At 46.0% G+C, this 27,861-nt stretch overlaps 1 protein-coding gene across 6 annotated transcripts in view; it reads left to right on the top strand.

Moving 5' to 3' along the window:
• The window catches only part of PAMR1 (peptidase domain containing associated with muscle regeneration 1), a 169,226-nt gene extending 143,851 nt beyond the window's left edge, over positions 1 to 25,375 (top strand). For 5 of the 6 annotated variants that reach the window (XM_005660990.3, XM_021079921.1, XM_021079923.1 and 2 more), the window contains 5 exons: positions 15,898 to 16,110; positions 18,463 to 18,529; positions 21,497 to 21,729; positions 22,686 to 22,978; positions 24,289 to 25,375. In XM_005660990.3, the coding sequence (XP_005661047.1) occupies positions 15,898 to 16,110; positions 18,463 to 18,529; positions 21,497 to 21,729; positions 22,686 to 22,978; positions 24,289 to 24,825 (1,343 nt within the window). In that variant the 3' untranslated portion in view covers positions 24,826 to 25,375. 6 annotated transcript variants of the gene reach the window in all.

A 27,861-nucleotide genomic window follows, 5' to 3' on the forward strand; every position in this document is an offset into this window, starting at 1 on the left:
GGTTCCCCGGCTAGGGGTCAAATAGAAGCTACAGCTGCTGGCCAAAGCCACAGCCACAGCAACATCAGATCCAAGCCATGTCTGCAACCTATACCATAGCTCATGGCAACGCCGGATCCTCAACCCACTGAGCGAGGCCAGGGATCGAACGTGCCACCTCATGGTTCCTAGTCGGATTCATTTCTGCTGCACCATGACGGGAACTCCTGTCACTACTTTAATGTTCTGCTTTCCTAAAGTCTTTGTGGAAAGGTGGAGGATCCTTTTTTTAGCAAAGGCAGGATTTGAAGTACAGGGCACAAGACACTGATCCCTGTCAAGTTCAAAACCAGAGTACAGAATCCCACATTTCCCATGTCGTTCACAATCTCGCAGACACCATTCTCTCCACATGGCTTGGTGAGACTCCAGACGATGGGTTGGGAGCTCTGGTTTCCCATCCTGTCTCATCATCCAGTCCTCTCAAATGACTCCCCTTCCCAGGTAAGGTCCCCCTGTCTCTTTTTTTCTAGAGAGTGCTGATTGACTGTCTCTTCTTCTTTTTGTCTTTTGTGTGTGTGTGTTTTGTCTTTTTAGGGCTGCGCCCACAGCACACGGAGGTTCCCAGGCTACGCCACCACAGCCATAGCAACTCAGGATCCCAGCCGCGTCTGCGACCCACACCACAGCTCACAGCAATGCTGGTTCCTTAACTCACTGAGCAAGGCCAGGGATCGAACCTGAATCCTCATGGATGCTAGTCAGATTTGTTTCCACTGAGCCACAGTGGGAACTCCTCTCTTGATATAAGCTGTTCTCTTCATTTTCTTTGGGTGTGTGTGTGTCTGTGAGTGGGAGCGGAGAAAAAATCAATTTTCTTCTTAATTACAGAAGAAATACATATTTGTAAAAATAATTGAACAACAGACGTGTATGCAGTAGAAAGAGAACATTGTTTTCCCTGACCAGTCCTGGTTCCCAGGAGAATCACTGCTAACGACTTGGTGGGGATCCTCCCAAACCTTTGCTTTGGTGAGCAAACCTAAGTTGTCTACAGATCATTTAGAAGCCGGTGGTTCTCAACAGTGAGCAGTTTTGTGCCCCGCCCCCACCCTCAGGGCACTTTGGGCAAACTGGAAGCTTTTGTTGGTTGTCATAATAGCAGAGGAAGGGGCTACTGGCATCTGGTGGGTAGGGGCCAGGATGCTGCTAACATCCTATAATGCAGCCCCCACCCCAAGGGTTATCCTCCTCAAAGGTCAAGGGTGCCAAGGTTGAGGAACCCTGTTTTAAAGAAAAGTGGACCCAGGCAAGAATGAGTGTTCATAGTCGAGGCCAGGGATCGAACCTGCATCCTCACGGATACCAGTCGCGTTTGTAACCTGCTGAGCCCTGCGGGGAACATGTATTTAAACTTTTGAGAGCTGTTGCCAAAATGGTCTCCGAAAGGTTTCACCAGCTTCCAAGATGAGCTGCTATGAACACCCATTCTTGCCTGCTGGAAATGGGTTGATTTTCTAAGGAATTCCTTGGGTCTGAAGGGAGACGGCTTGGTCCGGTTTTATGGGGGAGAGGATAAAGCACAAGGTGTGTCCACACAGGGGCCCCCTATTCAGTTCGTGCGAGGGTGACAGAGCCCCCAGGACGGTCCTCACAGGCTGCTACCCCAGCCTTCTCCCCAAGGCCTTTCTCAAGGAAGAATGACCTTCCCCTGCTCCCAGGTGACTTCTTCTCAGAGCAAAGAAAGGGGAGTGGCCCTCGCCTGGGCTGCAGGACCGAGCTAACCTCCTGCCAGCACCCTCCTCGACCCCAGCCTCCTTGGGCCACCGTGTAAGAAACTGGAGCCCCTTTTTTCCTCTGAAGTTTCCTGTTTCTTTGTCTGGAACACAAGGACAGAATAGGTTCTCCAGTAAATAAAGGGTCAGAATCTTGTTTTGAAAAAGTGGAGAGCGGGGAATTCATCGCCCCGTTCCAGTTTCCCTGTTGCCTTTGTTCCTCTGGCCCAGTTGACAGTGCTGGGCTGTCCCCCCTGCATCCTAATGAGGGGCGGTGGAACAGGCTCAATGCTGGGGCACAAAGCTCGCACTGCAGGCTCGGACGCGCCTTGGAGCAAAACAAATCGGCTTCCACCAATTAAAGAAAAATGGTGTCTCTGGATTCACTTGGGTTTGGGAGCAGAAGAAGGAGGTTTCCCGCTAGCTGGTCCCAAGGACTGGAAAGAAAAGAGCCTGGGGCGAGAGGCACACTTTATACTTCAACTTCAAAGGGGCAACTCGACTTTCTCATCAGAATAAGGGATTGGGAACTTTAGGGTTTTCACCGAGACCTTAATAACACGGATGCAGGGAGAGTGTGTCAGACCCCATCACAGGTAAATACTGTGCCTCGGACTTGGTGGAATTAATGCAAACTGTTCTAAGACCTCTTAGGTGAGACATTGTAAAAATGGAATTATTCCCTGGCTTTTTTTTTTTTTAACAGTTCTAAAGGCCCCTTTCATCCTTAACGTGTGGAAGACAGGTGCACCATTGTCCACAGTGAGATGGTACAACCTGGGCTGAAAAGAGCTTGAACTCTGGTTAGAAGGACCTTGCTTTGCCTCTAAGTCTGCAATTGACCAGCCTGGTATATCTTGAGCAAGTCATTTACCTCCTGTGAGCTTCAGTTTCCCCACTTATAAGTTCCAGGCAAATGTTATCTAATACTTCTTAAGAATTGTTATCTAATACTCGATGGCAGGGATGGAATGAGATGGTGCATAGAAGACACTGACCTGAGTAATGGAAGTGCTTGTTCTCATTACTACTTCTGGCCCCATGTGGCCATTTAAAAGTTTGGCCAAAGATGAGATTCTCTAGATAAGGGGTTAGGGTAACAGCACTAGTTTTTACAAAGTTTATGATCATAACCAATCTTTCTCAGGGTCCCAGGGTTGAAGAACATTCTTCCAAGCCTTTAGTCTCTGTGTACCGTTCCTCCTGATTCATCGCCAAAAGCTAAGTATTGCTGCCACTACACCAGCATCTAGGCAAGAAAGATCAGGTTTTAAATGACAAGTAGACACTGCCAATGCCACTGTCATAAAGGAATCTTGGATCCCAGGAGAAGACATGCACATTGGGTAGGAGGAATGGGGAGTCTGTAGCCAAAAGAGCCAGGAGATGGGGGCTGTTAGAGGTGATAAGTGGAGTAATATCCAGGGGAACTGGATTGGGAAACTCTGGAGCAGGTTGCCCCAAACATCATGTTACCTGGTCAGCCTCCCTTTTTCTCAGGGGGCTTTTTAATAGTCACTCATCAACCGTGGAGTGGGCTGTATGTTAGTCCCCTGTGGTTATGCAGAAAACCAAGGCTCCAAAGTATCCTTTACATATTTTATTTGAGCAACAATAAATACATCAAACCGCAAAAACAGGAGGAAATGTCTCCTTTCAAGGGTAGGAAAGAGAAGACACACTCTGGCCTAAGAGGGGGTGAGGGGTAGAGGGGCGACTCCGTGGAAGATAGTCCTGGGGAATCCATAGTTGTTACCTACCAGCGCTTGATCACCTAGAGCCTTCAGGGATTGGAGGAGCCCTGGGAAGATGATTAGCTAGTGGGCTGCTTACTTCTTAAACACCTCCTTAGACCCAAGCCGCCCATCTACTCTCCCTCCCTAATACAGATGTGAATCTGCCATCTGCCTTAGCATGTTTAGTGGGATAGCGTCTCATTTGGAGTTAGATCTGGAAAGCAAAAGCTGACAATGCAGGAGAAACGGCCTTTTTATAGTTACCAAGGTATTTGTTTATTTGTTTTTCTACTTCTGGGATAAACTTTCCTTTTCATTTGGATCCTTCTTTGTTGGGTAAAACTGAGACTGACACAGACCAAGTGACATTTTAGCATTAACTCTACTGGGCTCCATGAGCCTGTGGCCTTTTAACCAAGGCCTTGCCTCTTTTCATTCAGGGTAAGATGTTTGGGGTTGGCCTATAAGGGTGCATTTTGCTAGCTTGCAGCAATTGTTTTAGTTATGAATGGCATTCCAGCCAAATAATAAAGGGGACCAGTCAGGCCCCATAAACAACTCTCTAGCCCGAGAGTTTGGGATGGAGTGCCCATCAGCGTGGAATGGACCAGATACACCATTGTTTTACTAACTCTTTCCCTCCACTAGCCTGCTCTCTGTTGGGGCCTCTTGGCTTTGGCAGACAAGATCATTGAGGCAGGGCTTGATGCAGGGGGCAGATTTTATTTTGGCTTTGCATTAAGAGGTTATCCGCTAGAGCCAAGATGGACTGTGTGCCCATGGAGGGGAGCAGGGGGAAGATGCAGGGAGTAGAAGAACTGACTTCTAATGGAAATAGACATCCTGCTGTCAAGACCCTGAGGCTGACTCCAGTGCCTCAACACAGGCTGCAGAGCCCCCACCTTTCCTTAAAGGCTCCTGTCTTGTAGGGTGTTCATTACTGGTCCCTCACCTTGCTTCGAAAGATGAGAGCTTCCTCTGTGCACAGCACAAAGCATTCTTATTGGCATCCAAATATTGAAAACAACAACAGTAGCTATTCCACTAATCTCAATATAGGTCAGGCTCTGTGCTTTATGTGATGCTGTCTCATTTAATTGTCACAACATCCCCACAAGGTCAGTACTGTTATCCTTGCCAAGTTTGCAGATTCATCCAGCTGGACGTTTGAGAGTGTCTGTTAGGTACCAGGCACTGGGGAGATAAAGCAGGGCTCCATGGTACCTTTCCTCCTTTCATTTGGCAGAACCATGAAACAATTCCAATCTTAGCCTTTTTCTGGTGCAGAGGAGAGTGGTCATGTTACATATTTCCCGGCTACAACTTCTTCTAGAAAGGCCATTGGAAATGGAGATGGTGGTGATGAGAATTCCTAAGCTGGCAGAACCTCTTAGGACTCAAATGCGCTTGGAAGCTCAGGCCTCTTCTACAAGGTCGTTCTCTTCATCCCCAAGACTAAGCAGAATAGAACTGCCTTGTTTGGGCCGTTTTCCTTATGGACATTTTTTTATATTTGAAAAGTTGAGTGTAACAGCCGCTGGGGGACATTTCCCCTGGTAGTTTAGCATTATTACCTACCCCCAACCCCATCCACAGGAGCTGACTCGGAAACCTTCTGAGATTTGGGGGAGCCCTCAGAAGACTTATGGAGTACAACTGCTAGGTAGGAGACAGCTGAGTTTCTCTAGTTACATAGGTTGCCCATCGACTCTACCAAATGAGGAGGTGCCCAGTGGATTTTGAACAAGAGCAAAATGACTAGGGCTTCCTGAGGATTTTTTTTGAAGCTGACCTGTCGCTTAGGCACAGGGACTTTCAGCTGGCTAATGAAATAGGCCATGCAAACACCAGAAAAGTGGTATCTGAAAGACACAGTGTACCAGGAGCCAAGGACAATCCTGATTAAGATCAAATAGCTAATTGTAAGCCTCAGCCTCCAAATTGCTACCAGATGAATAAATAGCAGTGTGTGCAGTCCAAGTGTCATTTTGCTCGGATACTGTCTCATTCACAATCTTGGAAGGCTGGAAAACACTGGGTGGGAGAGTGGGGCAGAATTCCATTGGCTGGACAGGGATAAGAAGGGTTTTCAGAGGGGCGTTATAGCCCCAGTGGGAGTCCTTTTGCCTGAGTGGGGAGGACCTTTGTGGAAGTAAAAGATGTTGGGTCCAGAGGTATCAGACTCAGATTGAAGCTGAACAGGAAGAAGTAAGGAAGAGATGGGAGTCCAACTGTGGTTGTCCTGGGTGTTGGCCTCTTGCGAAGTCGGGTTTCCAGAATGAACAAAGTCCCAATGAGAAAATTAATGCCTTTTCAAACAGAACTGAAATTCTGTCAAAAATTGTTTCCTTGATTTGGCTGATGATTGAGAATGGGTGGATACCAAGAGTGTATTGAAAACTGAGATGAACACCCCAGCCCACACTGCCAGCTACATAATGGGGTCATGGATTTTGTTGACTTTGGATCTCTTTCCTTTGCCACAACTCCCCAGAGAGTCCTACAGCTCTGAAACCCCACTCCTGTTAAAGAGACAGGATAGTACCCTTAGTTTTTGGTTTTGGTTTTTGTTGGGTTTTTTTTTTGTTGTTGTTGTTGTTCAGGTGGCTCTCCGGGAACCCTGAAAATCTCATTGATATAAATTTTGAGAAAAGAAACATATGGTTTTTTAGGTGCTGTTTTGTAAATCACATCAAACTATTTCTGAAAGCAAGCAGGTGGTAAGTAATAATTAAAGTAAAACAATGTAGATATGGGGCAAAAACAAGTGAAGGAGTCACTAGATAGGATGCGAGAATGAAATTGAACACTTGCATCAGATGACATGATCAGCTTCAAATGGCTGTGACTCTAAGTTTTCCAGGGAGCAAAGGCAAAAAGAGAAATGCCTTAGTTGGTATAGCTCTAATTGTATGGTTTTTGTTTTTTTTGGGTTTTTTTTTTTGTTTGTTTTGTCTTTTGTCTTTTTAGGGCTGTACCTGCGGCATATGGAGGTTTCCAGGCTAGGGGTTGAATCGGAGCTGTAGCCACCGGCCTAAGCCACAGGCACATCAACGTGGGATCCAAGCCGCATCTGTGACCTACACCACAGCTCATGGCAACGCTGGATCCTTAACCCCCTGAAAGAGGCCAGGGATCAAACCTGCAACCTCATGGTTCCTAGTCAGATTTCTTTCCACTGTGCCATGACAGGAACTCCTCTAATTGTATATTAAATGAAAGTGAACACGAGTACATTTAGAAATGCAAATATTGTCCATTTTATTATAATCCCTACTTCTGTCTCCTTATGGTGCTGGGGAAATGATTTTAACTTCAGTTTTGTAAATAACAGAAATATAGTTTTTTCTTATACCAAATATTTGTGAAACCTGGATCCTTTCACCTTCCCTGAAAAAAAAAATAAAAAACTGGATTTTATTAGGCTTATGCCGTTACTGAGCATGTCAACCCACTGACCTCCAGCCCTGTGCTCCTGCAGCTCTGCCTAAGGGCTATCCCTAGCTCTCAGAGCCCACTGGCTCATACAGGTGGGCAGACTGGAGGAGTTAATGTTCATCCATCATCCTTCAATGAACAGTTGATGGTGGTCTGTAGGTAGTAATGTATATCCCTTGCTGTCTGGATAGGATAACTCCGAGGCATGTTCTGCATTGTCTCCCAGAGCCTCCCAGGGGCATTGAACCTCAGTTGCCCCAGTGATTAATAATAATAACCATTCTTAATAATGCAAAATTCCGTGTCTCACTTCCCCACACTCCTTTGGGTCTTTACTGGGATTACCACCTAAATAAGCAACTTGCACTCAAATCCTGGTCTCCCAGGTTGCTTCTGGAAGAACCCAATCTAAAATACTTTGGAAAAATACTTCTTTACAGAGTTAAGTTAATAGAAGGATAGAGCTCAGGACAGCTAGATCATCATCTGGTTATTTCTTTAAAATATTGGGTAAGCCTTTGATCAATGACGAAGAACATGTATTTCAGGATTGCATTGTCCGAAGGGTGCTCAGAATATGGGTTAGGGTTAGGGTTGTATTATTCGTTTAAAAAGATTCAATGTTAGACCCCAAAATTGACTCTCTCTTTTACACACAACCCTCTCTCGCCCTCTCTCTCTTTCTCTCTCCTCTGTACATAAGAGCCTCCCCAGTTCTTTATGGGGTGGGGTGGGAGGGGAGTGGGGACTCCAGTAAGGTTTGTATAGAGAGCCTATAATACCTCCCAAAGGACTTAGAATCTTCTGAAGGATTTGGTCAAACTCTGCCATCTAGCATTTTTCAGACAGGTGTTAGAAAGTAGCTGTTCCCATCATAAGGAAGCATCATCGCTGGGTCTTTGCTAATTGCCTCATCTTTTGTAATTGTGCCCTTGATCAACCAGTCTCGCTGCATTAACTTCAACATGTGCCCTGGTTAAACAGTAATCTCTGTGTCAACAATTCTGTTTGGTATCACAGGGAGAACACAGATGAGATAAAACCGAGAGCTTGAATTCCAGCAAATCCCCAGTGGTTATTCTTAGCAGAAGCATCTAAATAGAACCTGGTTCCATTTCACCTAAGTTCTTGCCTGTAGATTAAGAGCTTTTCTTTCAGACAACACAGAGGCTGATGGTATCAACCCAGTGAAATCGATTGTGCCTGATGAAATCTTGGATGCAACCCAGACGGCAGTCAGTTGCTGGGGGTGGCTACTATTTGCTGAGACCCCTCCCGCCGCATCCCATTCAGAGTCATTTAAGGCCCCAGTGGTTACCTTTACTTTATTCCCTGGTTAGAATCCTCTGTTCCGATGAAATTTTAGAAGCCAAGTTAAGAAAGACACTAGTGATTTAGGATGAAATGGTGCTAAAGAAAAAAATTATATCTATGTAATGGCTCCATTCCCCTGAAGACTTGGGCAATACATAATTGGAAGGCCTCAAACCATTTTAATAAGTGCTTAAGTGTGGTTGGGAAGGGCCTTGGGATGTCTGGGTTTAAATTACAAATTTCCATGTTAAACATACAGAAACACGTCTGCTAATGCCTGATCCCACTGAGCACAGAGGAGGCATTTACTAAACATATGGTGAATGTAATGTATACATGTAAGGATAACTTGATCCCCTTGCTGGATGGTGGGAGAAAAAAAAAAAAAGTATGGTGCAGGAAAATTAATCAATGAAATTGATAGCAACAGCACCTCACCAGTCCTTCTCTGCACAGAGACACACTGGGCTTCCAATGGGCAAAGCAGTGATTGAACTCTTAGGTTCCTGGGTCTTTTTCTAGATCTTATCTCTAACTTCGACCTTACAGCATCAAGACCAAAGGAAAAGACAAATATTCATGATGTTTGGTGCATCACATTGAAATTCTGGATTCCTTCGTAAAAAGATATTTTGTAAACAAGGATATACTGGTGGAGGAGTTCCCGCTGTGGTGCAGCAGGTTAAGAACCTAACTGCAGTGGCTTGGGTTGCTGCAGAGACACAGGTTCAGTCACTGGCCTGACACAGTGGGTTAAAGGATCCAGCAGCAGAGGTCGCAGCTGTGGCTCAGATTCAATCCTTGGCCCAAGAACGCCCATATGTTGCAGGTACAGCCATTAAAAAAATGATACCGGTGGAGAGTGATTAATGGAACAAGAGATCTGTTTTCTTGCCACAACTGGATCTGCTCCCTGTATTTTGTGATGATTAGCGACTTGGGATGGTGGGTCCCCTTCCTAAATTAGGGCTGAAGAGTGTGAACTTCCTTTTGTCATAGTCAATGTAGATGATCTGACCAGAGGGCACCAAAAAAGTGGCATTATTTATGTGCACCCCAACGCTGCTTTTCCTTAAAATGTCTCTATCTTACCTGACATACTCCCTGATATCTCCATCATCATGTCCATTTCTTACAGACCTTTTGGACCTGGGCGTCTCAGCTATCTTACGTCTAGTATGAATCTCAGTATACCAATCGGGGAAGAACAGATAGAATTTATGTGCCTTAAATCAACTTTCTCCAACTCTAAGACCCAGAATTCAGGCTCAAGAGAAGTTTAGTCATTGCGGGGGCCTCCTCTGTACCCCAGGGTTGTATAAAGGCCCCTGGCTTTACACAGACAGCACCAAGTCAGCAGGGAGAATCCTTGGATGGGGGGGCTCTGGGTCCCCACTGTTTGTCTTGGGGAAGTCCATTGTTCTGAAGCATCTGATCCCTCTAGGTCAAAACAGCTCTGCTGGTGGAGGGGGACTGGCTTGGAGCCTGAGAGTATCTCAGGGCTGGAGGCCCTCTGATGAGATGCAGCCTCTCCAGTTGTTCTACCAGTCATCCTCCCTGAGGTCTCCCAGGAGTGCTGAAAGGAGAAGGGGGCCCCATGCCCAGGGCTGAGATAATCGCCTCTGTGAGGTCTCATCACCTCCCAGGTGTGCCACCCTGAGAGAGGGGAGGGGCTCTGATGCCCAGGGCTAAGAAACAGCAGAGCTCTCTTAGCTTAGTGTCTCCCCACACCAGACCCTGAGCCCAAGTGTTTGGGTCCAAACGATTTACTAAAGGAAGTACTCTCAGGATCAGCTCATCAGGGAGCTGGGAAAGCAGCATAGAGAAGAGGAAGAAACCCAGCAAGAGGGATTCCACCTGAATTCCCAGACTCGGCCCCATCCTGGGGAGTTTGGGGAAGTGTAAGTCACACCTCAAGAAATAGGAGTTGGGCTTTGGTACTTTCGCACCCATCAGTCACTGGCTACGGTGGGGTGGGCATACGGAGGGGAAAAAAATTAGGCATTTGTCAGCTCTTCGTATGAGCAGGATGGCGCCTATGGCCAAGGTCGGTCCTCTGAAGGCAGCGGGTGCCAGTAAAGCACCCATGTAGAAGCTGAGCTGGTAAAGGGGTTGTGAGGAGAGCTGGGCGGGGCACCAAGCGTGATCACTACCAGCCATCCCAAAGCCATTGCCCATCCTCTATAAAGTGGTGTCACAGCAAACTGCCTGAAATGGTTGCCCTGAGAAAAAAAGACAAGGGAAGGTGTTTCTTTAAATGTTTATTGTATCTGGAGAAAGGCATCCCAAGTGCTGGTTTTGTTCACACAACGGCATTTTGAGGCATGCTAATCTTCATGTGTTTATACCCTCGTGCTGAGTCCTTGGAAGTAACAGAGCAGAGTGCTCTTTGTGACTAATCATGGACTAGTTTACTTAGCAAAACAGGAGCTTGATGCTTCTTCACACCAGAGATGCAGATGTTTCAAATTCTCGTTTTGCTCTGTGTGAAGACATCCATCCCACTGAGGAGAAATGAAATCCCATGCTCTTGAAAAATCAAATAGAAAAGAATCACGAATCTGTTCAATAGGAAGATACAAAGGTTTCTAAATAGAGAACCCACAGGGGGGAAAAAAGAGAGAGTTTGGAAATCTCACCCTGGGGAGATGCTCTGATGAGATGCAGATGGTCTATGAACCCAACAGGTAGGTGTCTAAACTGGGAGGGAAATGAAGCCTTAGAATTCTCTTCAAAAGCATCACAAGAAAGTGTACAACTTTGGAAAGTACAGGAAATAAATGAGGGAAGAGTGACTAATGCCCAGTAGATGTTTGATACAAAAATATAATTTTAAGTCTTCATTATACAGGATTAAGATAGATGACTGTACAGAGACCGTGGTTGGTACCCAGAAGTCTGAACCCACATACTAGACCCAGGTCTGGAAGCCTGTCCTGTGTAGACATTAGCAAGAGGCCAGAGCATATTGCTCTGTATTTGAATAGGCCTACTGGGCCTTTAGGTTTCTTTATGGGTTTTTCTTTAAGGTGTATGAATTTGGAGAATTGATTTTTAAAGGCAGTTGGGTGCTTTGTAAATAAAGGCAAATAAAGGAAGTGGAACCTACGTGGAATATAAATTACTCCTCAAAACCAGACCAGCCAGGAAAGTGTTATTGTCTCACTTTATAGACGAGAAGAGCAAGATTTGCCGAGATTACGTTTTCAGGCTCTAGTTTATTAAGTGGGAGAATGAATACGTGTTAGTTTTAATCCTTTCCACCCATAAACAAACATTTGTTGAACACCTACTGTGGGCTTATTCTGAACCCTGAGGACCAAGTGGTTATTTGAGCCTATAGTTATCTGATCCTGGAGGCCATTACTTTTCCTCCAGAGTCTAGTGACAAAATTCATTTAAATCTGAGTTCATAGCAAGTTGAATTACTCTATGATTATGCAAGATGATAAAGAGATTTGCATGGGGTGGAGAGGGTATGAGAAGACACAAAAAAGGCATGAATATTTAATGCTAGATTTATAGTCTTAGCAGGGAGGGCCCAAGTCATTTTGCCGGATACTTTAAAAAATAATAATAGAAAGAACAACAAAAACAATCAACGGTAAACTTTTATGGCTGCATTTTCTGATTATAAAACTTGAAAAAAGAATAAAGAAGCAAAAACTCAATATTACAAGCCAGAGATAATGATTGTAATTAGTTCATTTTTTTATTGGCTGTACCTGTGGCATATGAACGTTCCCAAGTCAGGGGTCAAATTGGAGCTGCAGCCGCAGGCCTTTGCCACAGCCACCCCAGATCTGAGCCACATCTGCAGCCTATGCCACAGCTTACAGCAACGCCAGATCCATAACCCACTGAACGAGGCCAAGGATTGAACCTGCATCCTCACAGAGACGTCAGGTTCTTAACCCACTGAGACACAATGGGGACTCCCTGTCATTGTTTTAAAGTATGTTTCCCCAATCTCTTCAGCCCCCTTTGGCTGCTTAATTTTTTTTTATTGGGCTTTTAACAGTTTTATATGATATGTCTGTATGGTTTTCTTCATATTTATCTGCCTTGGGATTTTGTATATAAATCTATAGATTGATGTCTTCCATCAGAACAAGTTTAGTTGTTTTTTCTTTATATATTGGTTTTGCTCCATTCTCCCCCTTTTCATCTAGGATGCCCCTTCTATGTATTTATTAGCCTTCTTGCTGTATCCTTACATTTTCCTAAACATTTTTCACTTTCTTTGTCTCTTGGGCTTTGTTCTGAATCTTTTCTTTGAAGTTATCTTTCAGTTTGTTAATACCCTTTAAACAAATTTTTTGGGGGGAGTTCCTGTCATGGTGCAGCAGCAAAGAATCAGATAGGAACCATGAGGTTGTGGGTTCGATCCCTGACCTTGCTCAGTGGGTTAAGGATCTGGTGTTACTGTGAGCTGTGGCAGGCACGGCTCAGATCCTGTGTTGCTGTGGCTGTGGTGCAGGCCAACAGCTGTAGCTCTGATTCAACCCCTCACCTGGGAACCTCCATATGCTGAGGGTGCAGCCCTAGAAAGAAAAAAAAATTTTTTTTTGAAGTATAGTTGACTTATACAGACTCATAGACTTTGAAAACAAACTTATGGTTACCAAAGGGGACAGATGGGGGAAGGGATGGACTGAGGATTTGGGATTGGCACATGCACACTGAGTTATATGGAATGACTGGCCACAGGACCTGTGTATATAGCGTAGTTTGTTAATACTCTGAAGCTGCATTTAGTTTGCTATTAAACTCATCCACTGAGTTTTTACTTTATGTCATTACAACTTTTAGAGTTCTAGATGTCTCCTTTGGTTATTTTTTTTTAAGGTTTTCCATTTTCTATCAAAGTTCTCAATTTTGTCTTTTATTTTATTTTTTTATTTTTGGTCTATCTATTTTGAAGTAGTGTCCGACAATTACATTACCTGAATCGTTTACAAATCTGTTTCTAATGTCTGCATTTCTTTTGAATTTCAACCATAAGTCTTGCCTTCCGTTGAACCCTCCCTTGGAAGTATCATTAAGCTCAACCCTGGTGATATATCATGAGCATAACTTAAAATCAAATAACAGTTCTCCATTCTAAGATCTTAGTGTGCATATGCCAATCCCAAATCCTCAGTCCATCCCATCCCCCAGCCTGTGCCTTTTGGTAACCATAAATCTGTTTTCACCAAACAAAGGAAGAGGCATTTAAGAATTACAAAAATATGACAGAATTCCTCAGCCTTGGGTAGATGTGCTTAGATATCTTGAGTCTGTTTCTCTTTAAATCTCCCTTTAAAGCCTCTTCAGTGAGAGAAACAAAGAACCCAAGTCTTTTTCACCTTCAAGGGCTCAAGAACTCTCCCATATTCCTGCCAGTCAAACCCACATGTAATGTAATAGAAATATGATCCATGCATATAGCACAGGGAACTCCACCCAATATTGTGATAACCTATATGGAAAAGAATCTGAAAAAGAATGGATATGTGTGCATGTGTAACTAAATCACTTTGTTGTACAGCAGAAACGATCACAACCTTGTAAACCAACTTTAATCAAACTTTAAACATGAAAAAAGAAAGAAATATGATCCATGAGAATCCTGCACATAGGAAATTATGGAGTGGGAGCCTTGTGGACCATGAAAGGACTTACTTTGAAGAGGAGAAAAAAACCCAATGATTGGACTCGGTAGAAGCGATTTATCATCTTCTGCTGAGGCTGATGTAGCCTTGAGGCTAGCTCATTTTCTTTCAGTATTCCAAGACTGGTCTGAAGTACTTGCATCTTTCCTAGCCATGAGTGGTAGCAAGCAAAGCTCAAAATGGATGAGGAACCACCCTTGAATTACACAAACTATAGCCCTTTGATAGCCTAATCAGCCAGAATTCACATCTCCGGTGAGAGCTGTGGCCAGGGGAAGAATGAGGCCCCCATCCAAGCAGAGCCCCTCCCCATGCCAGCTGATTTTTGCCATGTGGGAATACAGACCTGGGGTTTCCAGAGCTGAGTTTTGTCAGAAGCCAGTAACACAGATTTTGATGAGAAATCCTCTGATTTTTATGTTGACAGTGAATTCCACTTTCTAAAACTTGCAGGTAGAACACATGTTTTTGAGATGATTGCAGTCCATGAGCTCCAGCTGTGCTTGTGTCTGGGCTACATGTAAAGCAGTGAGTCTGGACTATAAGAAGGTAGCTCCATCACTGAAGCAATATGGAATGCTTTTTCAGTCTCTTCCTCCCATGTCATAGAGGGATTTCTGAAAATACAAGCACGGGAACTTTGTGTGACCACTTGAAGCTTCAAAAAAATGCATGGCCTTCCTTAGACCAATTTGGTATTTTTCAACAGCTCACTCAGTGAGGTCTCTTTTTTTGACACTTAAGATGGGACTTTGGAGTCACCCCCAGGGAAGTTGCTCATATCCCATGGCCCAAAGCACACAGAGTGTCACTGAGATGGCCTGTCACATGATCTACAGGCAATCTTACAGCAGACAAACCTGTAACTTGGCCAATATTAGCAACCTTGCCAAATGGCACATAGGGACGTTTATTAATTTTTGGATCTCAAATATTTTAGAAGTGTTATGTGAATAGAAAATCACTTCTTGCCTGGAAGCGAACAAGTTGTGTGAAGGGTAATTGGGACAGTTACAGAAGAAAAGTGTATTCAATGCATAATTGCATTGCGCGAGGACTGTTTTATACAGAGGAACCTGGTCTTAGAAATAATGATGTAAAAAGAGACTGATTAAGTGACTGGTGCCCAAACTCAGTAATTACAGGTTGATTCTTTTAGGGAGCTCACTCTGTGTCCATAGGCAAGTCATACTCAGGTAATATCCAGTATAGCCACTGGAGAAAAATATGTTATTTGGCTGATGGAGTATTTCCAGGATGTATCTAATATCCTGCTCAGTGTTTAGAATAGCTGTTGATGCTAACTGTACACTAAGTAGCTGTGCAATGAGAGAGACTAGAGATACCTTTGTAATGGATATTGTTAAATGTTTAGATGGAAAATTATATTTGGAGATTAAGGGAAATCTGGTGTATCTCTGAATTTATATTGTCCTCTAGCGTTTTTTTAACTACATCTTCCCACACATTTATGTTCCTGCAGATGAGATAGAAAATCTAAATTCATATAATACTCTCGTTTCTAATTTTGTTTTCTACTTTCTGTGTACAATACAGATAGAACACTGAGTATTTTAGTCTAATTGCTCAAGCTTTAGGGAAGCGAGGGGATGTTATTACAACACTGAAAAGCAATAACCCTTGCATACTGATTATAAAATCGAGGCGAAATGTTTATTTTGTCCAGGCTTGCCCATTTCTACAGTTTGAGAAAGAAATGAACATGATCATATGAGAGAGCCTGTTGTGGCATCAAATTCATTTGTGCATGGAATGAAACACTTCTCAATTTAAGAATACGTTGTTAAAACAGGGGAGCGATCTGTCTAATGCATGTGTTTTCTATTACGAGTTTTCTCTTGGTAATTCCTTTGAGTGCCATTGTTAGCAGGCTCCACAGCACCGTGTGTTTAATTCAGTGAAACGTGAAAAGATTCGATTCTAGAATGGAATGCTTCAGCCTCCTAATAGCTGTCCCTTTCTCTTCTTTTCACTTTACAGTCCTCGAAGAAAGAAACTGCTCAGACCCTGGGGGCCCAGTCAATGGGTACAAGGAGATTACAGGAGGCCCTGGGCTTATCAATGGGCGCTATGCAAAAATTGGCACCGTCATGTCCTTCTTTTGTAACAACTCCTATGTTCTTAGTGGCAATGAGATGAGAACTTGCCAGCAGAATGGAGAGTGGTCTGGGAAACAGCCCATCTGCATAAAAGGTAACTTGCAAATCTGTCTGAAGTCTGTAGAAATAGATGGAGTTGCTGGACATTTTGGTAGCTCCCGTAGATGTTTTTGAGCCCCTGGAAAAATGCATTTCTCTCTCAAGTTCTCATTGGAACCTTATGTTACTCTTAAGTTGGAAACCATCCATAAAAACATTTGCTTCTTTGGGGGGTTACCACAGGACCTGCTTCTCTTAATTACAACATCTTGATGTGCTCAAGGAGAGTGATGTAGTTAGCAGTTTAGGAAAGATGACAAAGCTGAGTTTTAAATCTGCAAACTCAAGCATAGAACTGAAGCAATGAATATGCATTGATATGGCTACGTTTATCTACTTTTATGTAAGTTAGTACAAGAATAAAACAAAATAGACACATCATCCTGCCAGCCTATGTGGAGGGAGGTCTGAGCTGGTCAGATGTTTATTTTATTTATTTATTTTTAAAATGTATGTTTTATTTTATTTTATTTATTTATTTATTTTGTCTTTTCTCTTTTTAGGGCCGCACCCGCAGCATATGGAGGTTCCCAGGCTAGGGGTCGAATCAGGAGCTGTAGCTGCCGGCCTACACCACAGCCACAGCCACACCAGATCCAAGCCGCGTCTGCAACCTACGCCACAGCTCACAGAAACGCCAGATCCTTAACCCACTGAGCAAGGCCAGGGATCAAACCCGCAACCTCATGGTTCCTCGTCGGATTCGTTTCTGCTGCAACACGATGGGAACGCCTAAGACTTTCAAAAAGACAGTAAACCCTTGGACAGTCAAAGGAGAGTTGTAGAACGCTTGAGTGGTGTATATTCAGAGAATGCACTGCAATCGGGCCAATTGCAGGTAGCAAGCAGGTGGGACCGGAGCCCGTCTGGGAAGCAGGGAAGGATGTGTTGAAGTGAAGAGAAGTTGGGATGTCTTCCAGTTGGTTGGAGGACAAAGGAAGATGCCTCCCTCCACATAGGTTGGCACGGATGATACGTCTATTTTGTTTTATTCTTGTACTAACTTACCTAGGAGTAGATAAATGTAGCCATATCAATGCATAGTCATTGCTTCAATTAATATGTAAGTGGTGTAAGAAGTGAAAGAATCATGGTAAACCAAAAGTGAGTCCATCTGGGAATCTGGGGGGTAAATTTAAAAGCGTAGTTTGGGACCAGAACAAATGGAATGTTCTGTAGGGAAGTTTGAACCTTGGCGGTGGGGATGCGTAGTTTCTTACTGAATTGACTCACGAGTTGCTCCGGATCAAGAGCGCCTCTCTTTCTGGTGGCAGGTCCCAATTACCCAGCTGTTTCTTGGGACAAAAAGCATATCCTTGGCCTAGATTCTCCCGATAATTGCCTCGGTCCTCCACTTTCCCTTCTGGTTGTTTGTCAACAACCTGACTCATGGGAAAAGGAATGAAAGACTGGTTTGTGAAAGGAAGAAATCACTTTAGACTTTAGCCAGGACCGACCTTCGTCCCCACCAGCACAGACGCTGATTCTTGATTTCATTAGGAATGGAAAGGGGGTTACGGACGTCCTTGGAGATTTCTGTCAGCTCTTCTCTTACAAATTAATACAACCGAAGTTCCCTAGGTTGCTAATTAGAAGAATGTTGGCTGCTTGATTGGGAAAGCGAGATGGAAGGGCGTCCTTTGCACTTGTGAAGAAAGACTTCAACAGAATTAAAACTGGGCCCTCAAAGGATCACTGGAGTTGCCTTCAAAGGATCATTAGGAGGCTTAATTGTGGAGAAAGGACATAGAGGAATCACTTACTCAAGACTTATTGGTGGTTGACATTGTTGTTCTGATTTTAAATGAGAACCATGAAATTCCCTTTGTTAGGCTATATTTTAGAACCTTGACTTTGGCTTTTATTCTCTCTTGATCAAGTGCACTAATACTGTTTTTTATTAGTAGTATTATTATTTACGGCCACAGCTGTGGCTTATGGAAATTCCTGGGCTGGGGATCGAACCTGTGCCTCCACAGTGACCGGAGCCACTGCAGATGGATTCATAACCCACTGCACCACAGCAGCGACTCTGCTAAATTTATTTTTGCAAACAGATATCCCAATCTGTTAAGCATCATTGTTTTCTATCTACCACCTGAGTGGACCAGCCCTGCAGATGTGTTTATTCCACTTGGGTTCTTCAAAAGGAGCTCTCGATTTAGACGAAAGGCACCATGCTCTTTTGCAAGCGAGCTGTCCAGGCGTGGCTGATGCGTCTTACCTCTGAGAACCCAGGGAATGTGTACTGGTGTCCAGAAAGGGTGGCGAGGTACGCATCTGAACTGAATGGTGTGAACAGTTACTATGGAAAAGGATCATGCGGTGTTATCTTTTTTTCCCCTAGCCTGCCGAGAACCAAAGATCTCAGACCTGGTGAGACGGAGAGTTCTTCCCATGCAGGTTCAGTCAAGGTGAGGTGGAAACCTCTGAACTCTGCTTGAAAGGCGCGTGGATGTTCCTCTCCCACCCCCTTTCCCCACTTGTGTTTGGCCAAAGGCAGTCTGAGGTTTCCTGGGGACACTCAGTGCTGACCGGCCAGGAAAGAATAGGGCTTGTTAGATGGAGGCTGATTAACTGGCTGCCTTTAGCCAAGAGGTAGCAACTGTTGGAAGGTGTACAGATTTCAGTGGCTCGTGGGAAAGTAAGAGGTTGGTGGGAAGTCAGACGTGAAGATGGTCTTTGAGGAACTGGATTTTAATACTTGAGTCTTTCTGAAATTACTCTATATTATTTATCATGCAGCTTTGAGGAAGATGGCATTCTTACCAAACACAGCCAGCTGAGGCTTAGAAAGATGTTCTTGGTAGTGACCAATCCCATGAGAAAGGCTGGTGGAGCCAGGAACTGTTGATGAATGACTGGCCCCTGAGGAGGGACCTGCCTCTGGGACACCCACCCAGCCCTCTTCCTGGAACGATAGAGGTGGGGCCCCCTGGTGGCGGGCTGTGGAACCTTATAACCTGCTTCCCCTGGATTTCACGAGGCTTAATGCTTGGCTTCCTTTGGTTCTCTGCTCAGTTTTTCCCTGACCTTCCATGATTATCCTTTTAAAAATAGCAGCCCCACCTCCACGGTGACTGCTGGGCTGTCTTCTTTACCCAGCGCTCTCCAGCCTTTACGGAGACCTCCAGCTTTCAATTCATCGGCCATCTCCACCTGTTGTTCTCCGGGCACTTTGTTTTATTTGTCCTGTTTCTGTCTCCCCACACCCCACCAAAAAATGTGAAAGTTGCAAGTGCAGAAACATTTTCTGTTTGGTTCAGGCTGAACTTCCAGTGCCCAGAACAGTGCCTGCCACATAGGGGACCCCCTCGCCCCAGAATATTGAATGAATGAGCAGATTGGATTGGTGGGTTCAAGACCTGGTTCTGTCATCTCTCTTTAGTGCTGGGTATTCTTGGGGAAGTTCCTAAACTTACAGAGCCTTTCATTCCTCTTTCAAAAAGTGAGGGTAAGCACCGTAACTCTTGTCTCTGGGGATTGTTAAGGATTAAATGCAAGGCCAATAGCGAGCGTTTATGGGGTGTTTGTTTGTGCCAGTTATGCTTCTGAATTCTTAATGTGCGTTAGCTCACTTAATCTTTACTACAACCTCTGAGGTAGGTATTATTCTTGTTATTATTACCACTTCATTTTAGATTTTATTACCTTTTGATTACAGATGGGTAAACCGAGGCTCCGAGAAGGTAAGGAACTTGCCCGAGGTGACATTGCTAGAGGAGGGAGCAAAGCCAGGATGCAGTTTCCGGGTCCTCAGGGTCTGCTCCCTGATGCTTGCATCTTGAACCAAGCCTGACGTTAAGGTCTTAGCAAGATGCCTTGCACCTGTGAACACCCACCAGCCATAGCTCTTGGTTTTAGAAATAGCAACAGTGAATCGTGACGAGAACTGACCCCAACCAAGTGACGTGAAATATTCAAAAATCAGGATATTCCTCCGTCTCCCATTCTGCCTCTGGCTCTCTTATTCCACTTCCCTTCTAGGCAAAGCATTGCCTTGGGAAGAGTGACAGTGGAATCCAATTTCTGCCCCTCCCTTTCTGATCTTTGTGATTTACCTGCAGCTCAACTCCCTTCTGAAGAGTTCTTCCCAAGGAGATGCCTTGGAGAGGGGGCTCAGAGCTGTTTAAAAAAAGACCACCAGCCTTTGCAACTTGTGCAGAAGTTGTAATGGGGGTTAGGTGACAAGGTGTCAGGTGTCTCATGCAGATGAGAAAACATGCCTAAAACTTGCTTTTCAACATCTTTCTGGAAGTCACACTCCTGGAGCAGGGACCCGATAATCCCCAGCAGCCAGGCTCACACAGGAACCTCCAGAGGCAATGTAAACCTTCAAGGGCCAAGAGCTGAGCTTGTTCACAAGTCCAGAAGCTCCCTGAACTGCAGACGTGGTTCTAAACATGAGCAAAAGATTTGTGGGATGAAATCAATGTGGATGGAATATTTGCTCTGAGCCAATCACTGTAGAGACACATGAAACCGATTTCTTACGATGTCTTGGATTGGCACAGCAGGGATACCGGGGTGGGAACTTCTCAGCACCACCCTGAGTTCTGCCTTAACTTCCTGTGTGCCCTTCAGCACCCCCACCTACCTCTCTGGGCCTCCTTCCTCCATTCATGGAACAGGGATGAAAACACTGACTCCTGAAGGAAATCTCACTTGTCAGTTAATAGTCATTAGGCGCTGGGATAAAATCAGCGCGAGCCATGTAGTGTGCATACGTCTTTCCCAAGAATCCCAGGGTGTCTCTGGGGGCTTCAACTCCAGGGCTCGTTTAAAAGACCTTTTCACATTTCCACACAGCGCTCTTTATTTCTCCCAGTGTGCCCTGAGAGAAAGTGCTATTCTCGGAGGTGGACTAATTACGTCTGCTAATTGCTAAATCAAGCTACTGTATCAACACAGTTTAGTTCGAGTCAATTCCTCATACTGCCCCATTATGATAATGGTTAAAGGAAAGCAGCCGCCTGGATTTCTCTCCTTTAAATTAACTTGCTTTCTTGTTTAATTTCACAATTAACTCGTGTGTGTGCGCATGTGTAGCATACCTTGGGATAGCAGCTATTGTGTTAGATGTTACGTTCTTTGATTAAAATCCTGGGTAGCTGGAGGCATGCCAGAAATGGAAATGGAGGATTAAATGAAGGTTGAAGAGTGCAAGCAAACTTGCTCAGTGGTAGAGAGGCGTGGGGTGGGGGGTGCGGAGGGAGGGAGGGAGGGGAGGAGAGGAAAGGAGAGAGAGAGACAGAAAGAGGAAGAGACAGCTGATTTGTTCTTCCTCTGTAACCACCTATCTCGGGCTTGGATGGGTACTAAACGGGCCACGTGTCTGTCTCTTGCCCTCCTCTCTTTCTGGGGCTGTGTGCCCCCTGCAGGGAGACGCCGTTACACCAGCTGTACTCCTCAGCCTTCAGCAAGCAAAAACTGCAGGACACCCTTACCAAGAAGCCAGCCCTTCCCTTTGGAGACCTGCCCCCTGGGTACCAACATCTGCACACCCAGCTCCAATATGAATGCATCTCCCCCTTCTACCGCCGCCTGGGCAGCAGCCGGAGGACATGTCTGAGGACTGGAAAGTGGAGTGGTCGTGCCCCATCCTGCGTCCCAAGTGAGTCAAGGCCTGTCCTTGGGCCAGAGCAGCTTATATCTGTCATGGCTGTTTACAAACAGCCACTGACCCTGTTGAAGACTTTTTAGGAAAAAATCCTTGTCCAAACACATGGTCTTCTGATACATTCCCTAGCTTGGTGAAGTATGAAATTCCACAGTTAGAGGTTCTTTCCTTTGGCTTAAACTTATTACCCAGGAAAAATAACTCATTAAAGCTTAGATGAATTTGGGGGGAAGAGTATACTTTCTTGTGGATAATTCTCTCACTTGGAGCAAAGGGACCGAGCCGTCGTGAAATACCGAGTGGGGAGGGAGTTAAAAAGGGCCAGAGGTGGTCTAGTGATGTCATCCTGGCTACTTTGTCTAAGCCCCAGTCTTCATCCTTATCACCCAATGATATTAATTAGGTTATTGTTATTCATGAGATAATGAGGTACTAATTCCTAACAAGGTTATAGTGATTACTGAGATAATACATGGAAGTGTCTGGAATAGGATCTCGTACCTACTACGGTATCCCCATCCTCTTTGTCAAAGGCGAGGAGCGTGGCTTCATTCGAGGTGCTCATCTTTATCGCGATAGTCACGATAGCCTGAGTCTAACTACTGCTATACAGCATCTCATCCAGTCTCCTCCAGAACCCTATCAGACAGTTGCATTTACTGCGTCTGTCTTGCAGGCAAGAAGACTGAGGCTCCCACGGATTAGGCAACTTGCCCACAAAGTGCTGGGGATGGTAAGCCTCTAATCGTAACCCTAGACATTAGAGGCAGCCATGTCAAGGTGACTGATGAATATTTAAAGGGAAAAGAGAAACAGGTTAGATGCCCTGTGGTCTCGACCCCCATAAAATCCCTCTTTCCAGATTCGTGCTCTGTTGGTTGACTGACACATTCCCCTTTGGGCGGGAAGGTCTGGGTCTGTCTCACTGAGCTGGTGCTTTGTCTCCATAGTTTGCGGGAAAACTGAGAACGTCACTTCCCCAAAGACCCAGGGGACGCGCTGGCCGTGGCAGGCCGCCATCTACAGGAGGGCCAGTGGGGTGCACGGGGGCAGCCTCCACAAGGATGCGTGGTTCCTGGTCTGCAGCGGCGCCCTGGTCAATGAGCGCACCGTGGTGGCGGCTGCCCACTGCGTCACTGAGCTGGGGAGGGTGACCGTGATCAAGACAGCGGACCTCAAAGTCGTCCTGGGGAAATTCTACCGTGATGACCACCGGGATGAGAAGAGCATCCAGAGCTTGCGGGTGAGTGGGGGCTGCAGCCTGCAGCCTGGAAACGGGGTCTCTGACTCAGCCCCTCCTGGGAGAGCCGTGCCTGTGCTAGTCCTGTCACCTTGACACATTAGCACCCAGCCCAGAGCCTGGAAATACTACACATGTAGTAGGTGCCTAATCTTTCATATTGACAGGTACGATCAAGGGGCACCTAGAAAGACTGTGGAGGCTTTCCCCCCTTAAATTGTTTTAAAAATAAGATAGTAATATCTTCGACCATTGTGGTCATCAGAAGTTAATCGCTTATGTTTAGGACACTGGAATAGGTCCGCTCTGAGGACATAGAGAGAGACTCCTAACCAATTTATAATCTTTTCTTTCCCTGCCTGTCTGACTCTCTCACTCTTCCCCATCCAGCCATTCACCCACCCAACTCATCCATTAGTCTGTCCACCCACCCACCCACCCACCCATCCATCCATCCATCCATCCATCGCTGAGTTCCCACAGCATGCCATTTACTGGGAATAGATACAGGATGGTATTAGGCGTGGCTTTTGCCCTGAAGAGTCACAGGCTAGGGGAAGAGACAGACCAGTATATTCTGAGTGGTTCAACACAACAGAATCCCTGAGGAAATGGGCCCAAATGTAGCTGAAGGGACAGAACACATCTATAAAAATATTAGAGCGTGTCACAGATGTAAGCTGCTGGAAGCCCCCGTCAAAGACGGTGATCAGCAAGGATGGGGACAGTCAGGGGGAGCCTTTGTGAAAAGTCTTGTGCACCATCCTGAGCATGTGCAGCTCTGTCTTACTGGCTTGAGGGGAAATGAAATGTTTACTGTGGACCACAGGTTGCAAACTGGTAACCTGGAGGGCTTCGTGCTTTGATAGTGTGCTTTGTCATGGCCACACGGGAAGTCCAAAGTGCTCTTATATATTTTCTTTAATTGGTTGTTTGCCAACATTTAACAATCAAGAGGTTTCAGCCAGAGATCTGAGTCTTTGCCAGAATTAGAGTTTCTGCATGGCAGCAGTCAGCTGGAGCAAAGAGGCAACTGCCCACTCTGCGTGGCGTGTGCACTTCCATTCTCCAAAACCTCCCTTGTCCACTCTGCTTATTTTATACCCCCTGCCAGCCCCTGTACATAGGCGTTTCTTGGTTTGCAACCCTGGAAAGAGAGCGATTGGTTTCTATGGTCCCTTGAACGGAGTATCTCTGAGTAATTGCAGCCATCTCTTAGACATGTCTTCCCGATAACGTAGCCCCAGGGCCTGCCTGTTGTCATCATGTGCAGCGGGCCCCTCACCGTTGCTGTCCATTCCTTGCCTTGGTAGATTTCTGCCATCATCCTGCATCCCAACTATGACCCCATCCTGCTGGATGCCGACATCGCCGTCCTGAAGCTCCTGGACAAGGCTCGCATCAGCAGCCGCGTCCAGCCCATCTGCCTGGCGGCCTCTCGGGACCTCAGCACCTCCTTCCAGGAGGCCCGCATCACCGTGGCCGGATGGAACATCCTGGCAGACGCAAGGAGCCCCGGCTTCAAGAATGACACACTGCGCTCGGGGGTGGTCAGGGTGGCGGACTCGCTGCTGTGTGAGGAGCAGCACGAGGACCACGGCATCCCAGTGAGTGTCACGGACAACATGTTCTGTGCCAGCTGGGACCCCACCGCCCCTTCGAACATCTGCACAGCAGAGACGGGCGGCATCGCGGCTGTGTCCTTCCCGGGACGGGCGTCCCCTGAGCCCCGCTGGCATCTGGTGGGGCTGGTCAGCTGGAGCTATGACAAAACATGCACCCACAGCCTTTACACAGCCTTCACCAAAGTGCTGCCTTTTAAAGACTGGATAGAGAGAAACATGAAATGAGCCGCAGGCCCACGGGGTGGCTTTTCCTTGCATCTATCCGTATGTGTGTGTTGCCCCAGGCAGTTTGGACCCGAAGTCTGCTTCTGCCCGTGAATTTGGCTGCACCAGGGCTTCTGATTTCAAAACCAGTGGAAGGTGCGTAGAGCTTACTTTCTGGTAAGCCACTGCCTCCCTGCCTGCTGGGACCATTTGGAAGACACCAGAGCCACTTGCAAGAATTCAGTGTCTTCAAAATAGATGATATGAACAGTGAAAAAAATCCTCCCGGTTCAACGGACCCAGTGGCCTTCTCCATGCCTTCTTCAGCGGTGTGACTGCAACTGCCATGGCCAACTCTGGTCAAGACTGGCTTCATCAGGTCTCTTCCCAGGCTCCAGCCAGACCGAGTTCTCAAGAGCTGCCTGTAGGACAGCCCCAGAAGGTAGAGCCTGGCTATGATGTTGGTGTCAGCCCACACTGTCACTGCCACAACACGACGTGGTCCTTGCCCTCTCCAATCCCCTGTACACGTTTTAATAAAACAAGGGTTGGCTTTGGACCCACAGAACAAGCGTGCCATGGCTCTGATTCCTGCATGCAGCCTCTTGGAGCTACATGTGTTGGGCCCAATGACTGGGTGGCAGCCCTTTAAAATAGATCCCCAGGAGTTCTTGTTGAATCCTCAGCAGGTTGAGAAGCCAATACAGTGTCCATAAGGATGTGGGTTCGATCCCTGGCCTCGCTCAGTAGGTTAGGGATCCAGCATTACTGTGAGCTGTGGTGTAGATCACAGGGACTGCTCGGATCTGGCATTGCTGTGGCTGTGGTGTAGGCCAGCAGGTGCAGCTGTGATTCGACCCCTAGCCTGGGAACTTTCATATGCTGTGGGTATGGCCCTAAAAAGAAAAGAAACAAAGACCCCCAGATTATAATTCCCAAATAATGCATATAGCAGATCTGATGCCATCTTTTCAATGCTAGTGCTTGCAGTTTGCTGGGTCACAGAGGGGGGCAGGGGGATGGTCAGATAAAGACAAACAGGGAAGTATCAGGGATTTGATGATCCTAGCACTTTCTTGGTCTCATGTTCTAGACTGAGCACACAACTCTGCTTTGAACCTCCCCAAACCTTTACCATTTACTGAGAATAGATACAGAACTGAATGAGACATTTTCATTGCCTCTAAATGGGAATCACCTATTTCCTCACACTGGCTTGTAGCTTTTTCTCTGTAACTTAAGTAATTTTCCTCTTGAGTCCCACCCTTGGCTACCAATGAATAATAGAGCGAAAAACATGAATCCAATCCAGTTCCCTAAGTGATCTTTTGGGGTGACTCACTCTTTCATCCTCTCCCCCCTGCTTTCATCACCATTTCCTCCTCTCCAAGATGGTGCCATGGAGGCTTATAGGACTTTAAGCCTTGAGACACAGTAGGACTCCTGAGTTCTTGCTGATTCTTTCTGTGTGGGAGTGTCTTTTTTTTTTTTCTTCTTTTTTTTAGAGCCACACCCATGGCATGTGGAAGTTCCCGGGCTAGTGGTCAAATCGGACCTATAGCTGCCGGCCTATACCACAGCCACAGCAACACCAGATCCTTAGCCCACTGAGCGAAGCCAGGGATCAAACCCAAATCCTCAGAGATACTAGTTGGGTTCATTACCACTGAGCCACAACGAGAACTCCCCTGCTGGGTCTTAGATGTGTTTAGTGGGACTTTCTCCTTCCTGGGCATTTTGCTGACATTGGGTGCTCAAGCCTGTAACTACTGTTACTTGTGCTATGTGGCCCAGTGGTCCTCCCTGCTGTGACTTGACTGCTCCCCAGCTCCGGCACTGATAGCCTGAGATTTGGGGGGACTCCTCTTTGACCTCAGTTTGGGTGACTCAGCCTCCTGGCCACAGTGACAGCCTCCCATGGTGGCTGCCCAGCGTGACTTTCAGTGACCTCCTCTTCCTCCCCTGGGGGCTTGTGGGGACTTCTCGGTCAGTCTTTTCCGTACCTCTTGAGGGCTGAGAACCCAGGGTTGGTACCAGGCACCTGGGAGACCCTTGCCTCCTAAAGACCCAAATAGGAAATTTACTCTTCCCTCCATGTGTCAGAGAGAACTTTGACCCCAAGGACTTTAGCCCCAAGGCAGGAGGTCACAACCATCTCCCAACCTCCCCATCTCTGTGTCTTTACATAATTCCCTGAGCCAGAAGAGAATTTCTGGTACTTTCTCCCTTTGTCAGGCTTTCTTGGGGCTTTCCACAAGTCCCATCCTCCTCTTTTCACCCACCCCTGCATCCTCATGGCTTAATCTCAAAGCAGTGTATTGGTTATCAACTTCCGAGTAACAAACATCCAACGCATCATGGGTTAAGCTGGAGTATTGGATTGGACAAGTATTTATCAGATTGCTCAAAGGGTTTTTTCTTTCTGCCTCAGCCTGGGAAGTTTGTGTCTTGAGAGGTGTCATGGAAGTCAGATCAACAAGATCTAAATTCAGATTCCTCTCTTTCAACTTATTTTCCATGATTTGGGGCAAGTCACCTCCCCTCTACCCCAGTTTCACCATTTGTCAGGTTGGCATGCTAAAACCTGTCTTTAGCTGTCGTAGTTAAGGGAACCACTGTATAAAGCAATGAGCATAAGACCTGGCATATAGTTGGGTGCCTATCATACCTGGCAGGACAGGGGCTGTCCAGCTGGGTACCGCTCCATAAAGCCTTCACATCTGCCCCTTCTCACCCAGGTGCCCCTGCTCATACTCTCCATTCTTTTTTTTTTTTGTTTTAATTTTTTCTTTGTGTAGCCACACCTTTGACATATGGAAGTACCCCGGCTAGGGGTTGAATCAGAGTCGCAGCTGGCACCTATGCCACAGCCACAGCAACCCGGAATCCAAGCACATCTGCGAACATGCACCTCAGCTTTCAGGTATTGGATCTTTAACCCACTGAGCAAGGCCAGGGATCGAACCTGCATCCTCATAGAGACAACGTTGGGTTCTTAACTTGCTGAGCCACAACAGAAGCTTCCATACTCTCCATTCTTTTTTTCTTCTTCTTCTT

Source organism: Sus scrofa, chromosome 2 (assembly GCF_000003025.6).
Source record: "Sus scrofa isolate TJ Tabasco breed Duroc chromosome 2, Sscrofa11.1, whole genome shotgun sequence".
NCBI lineage: Eukaryota > Metazoa > Chordata > Mammalia > Artiodactyla > Suidae > Sus > Sus scrofa.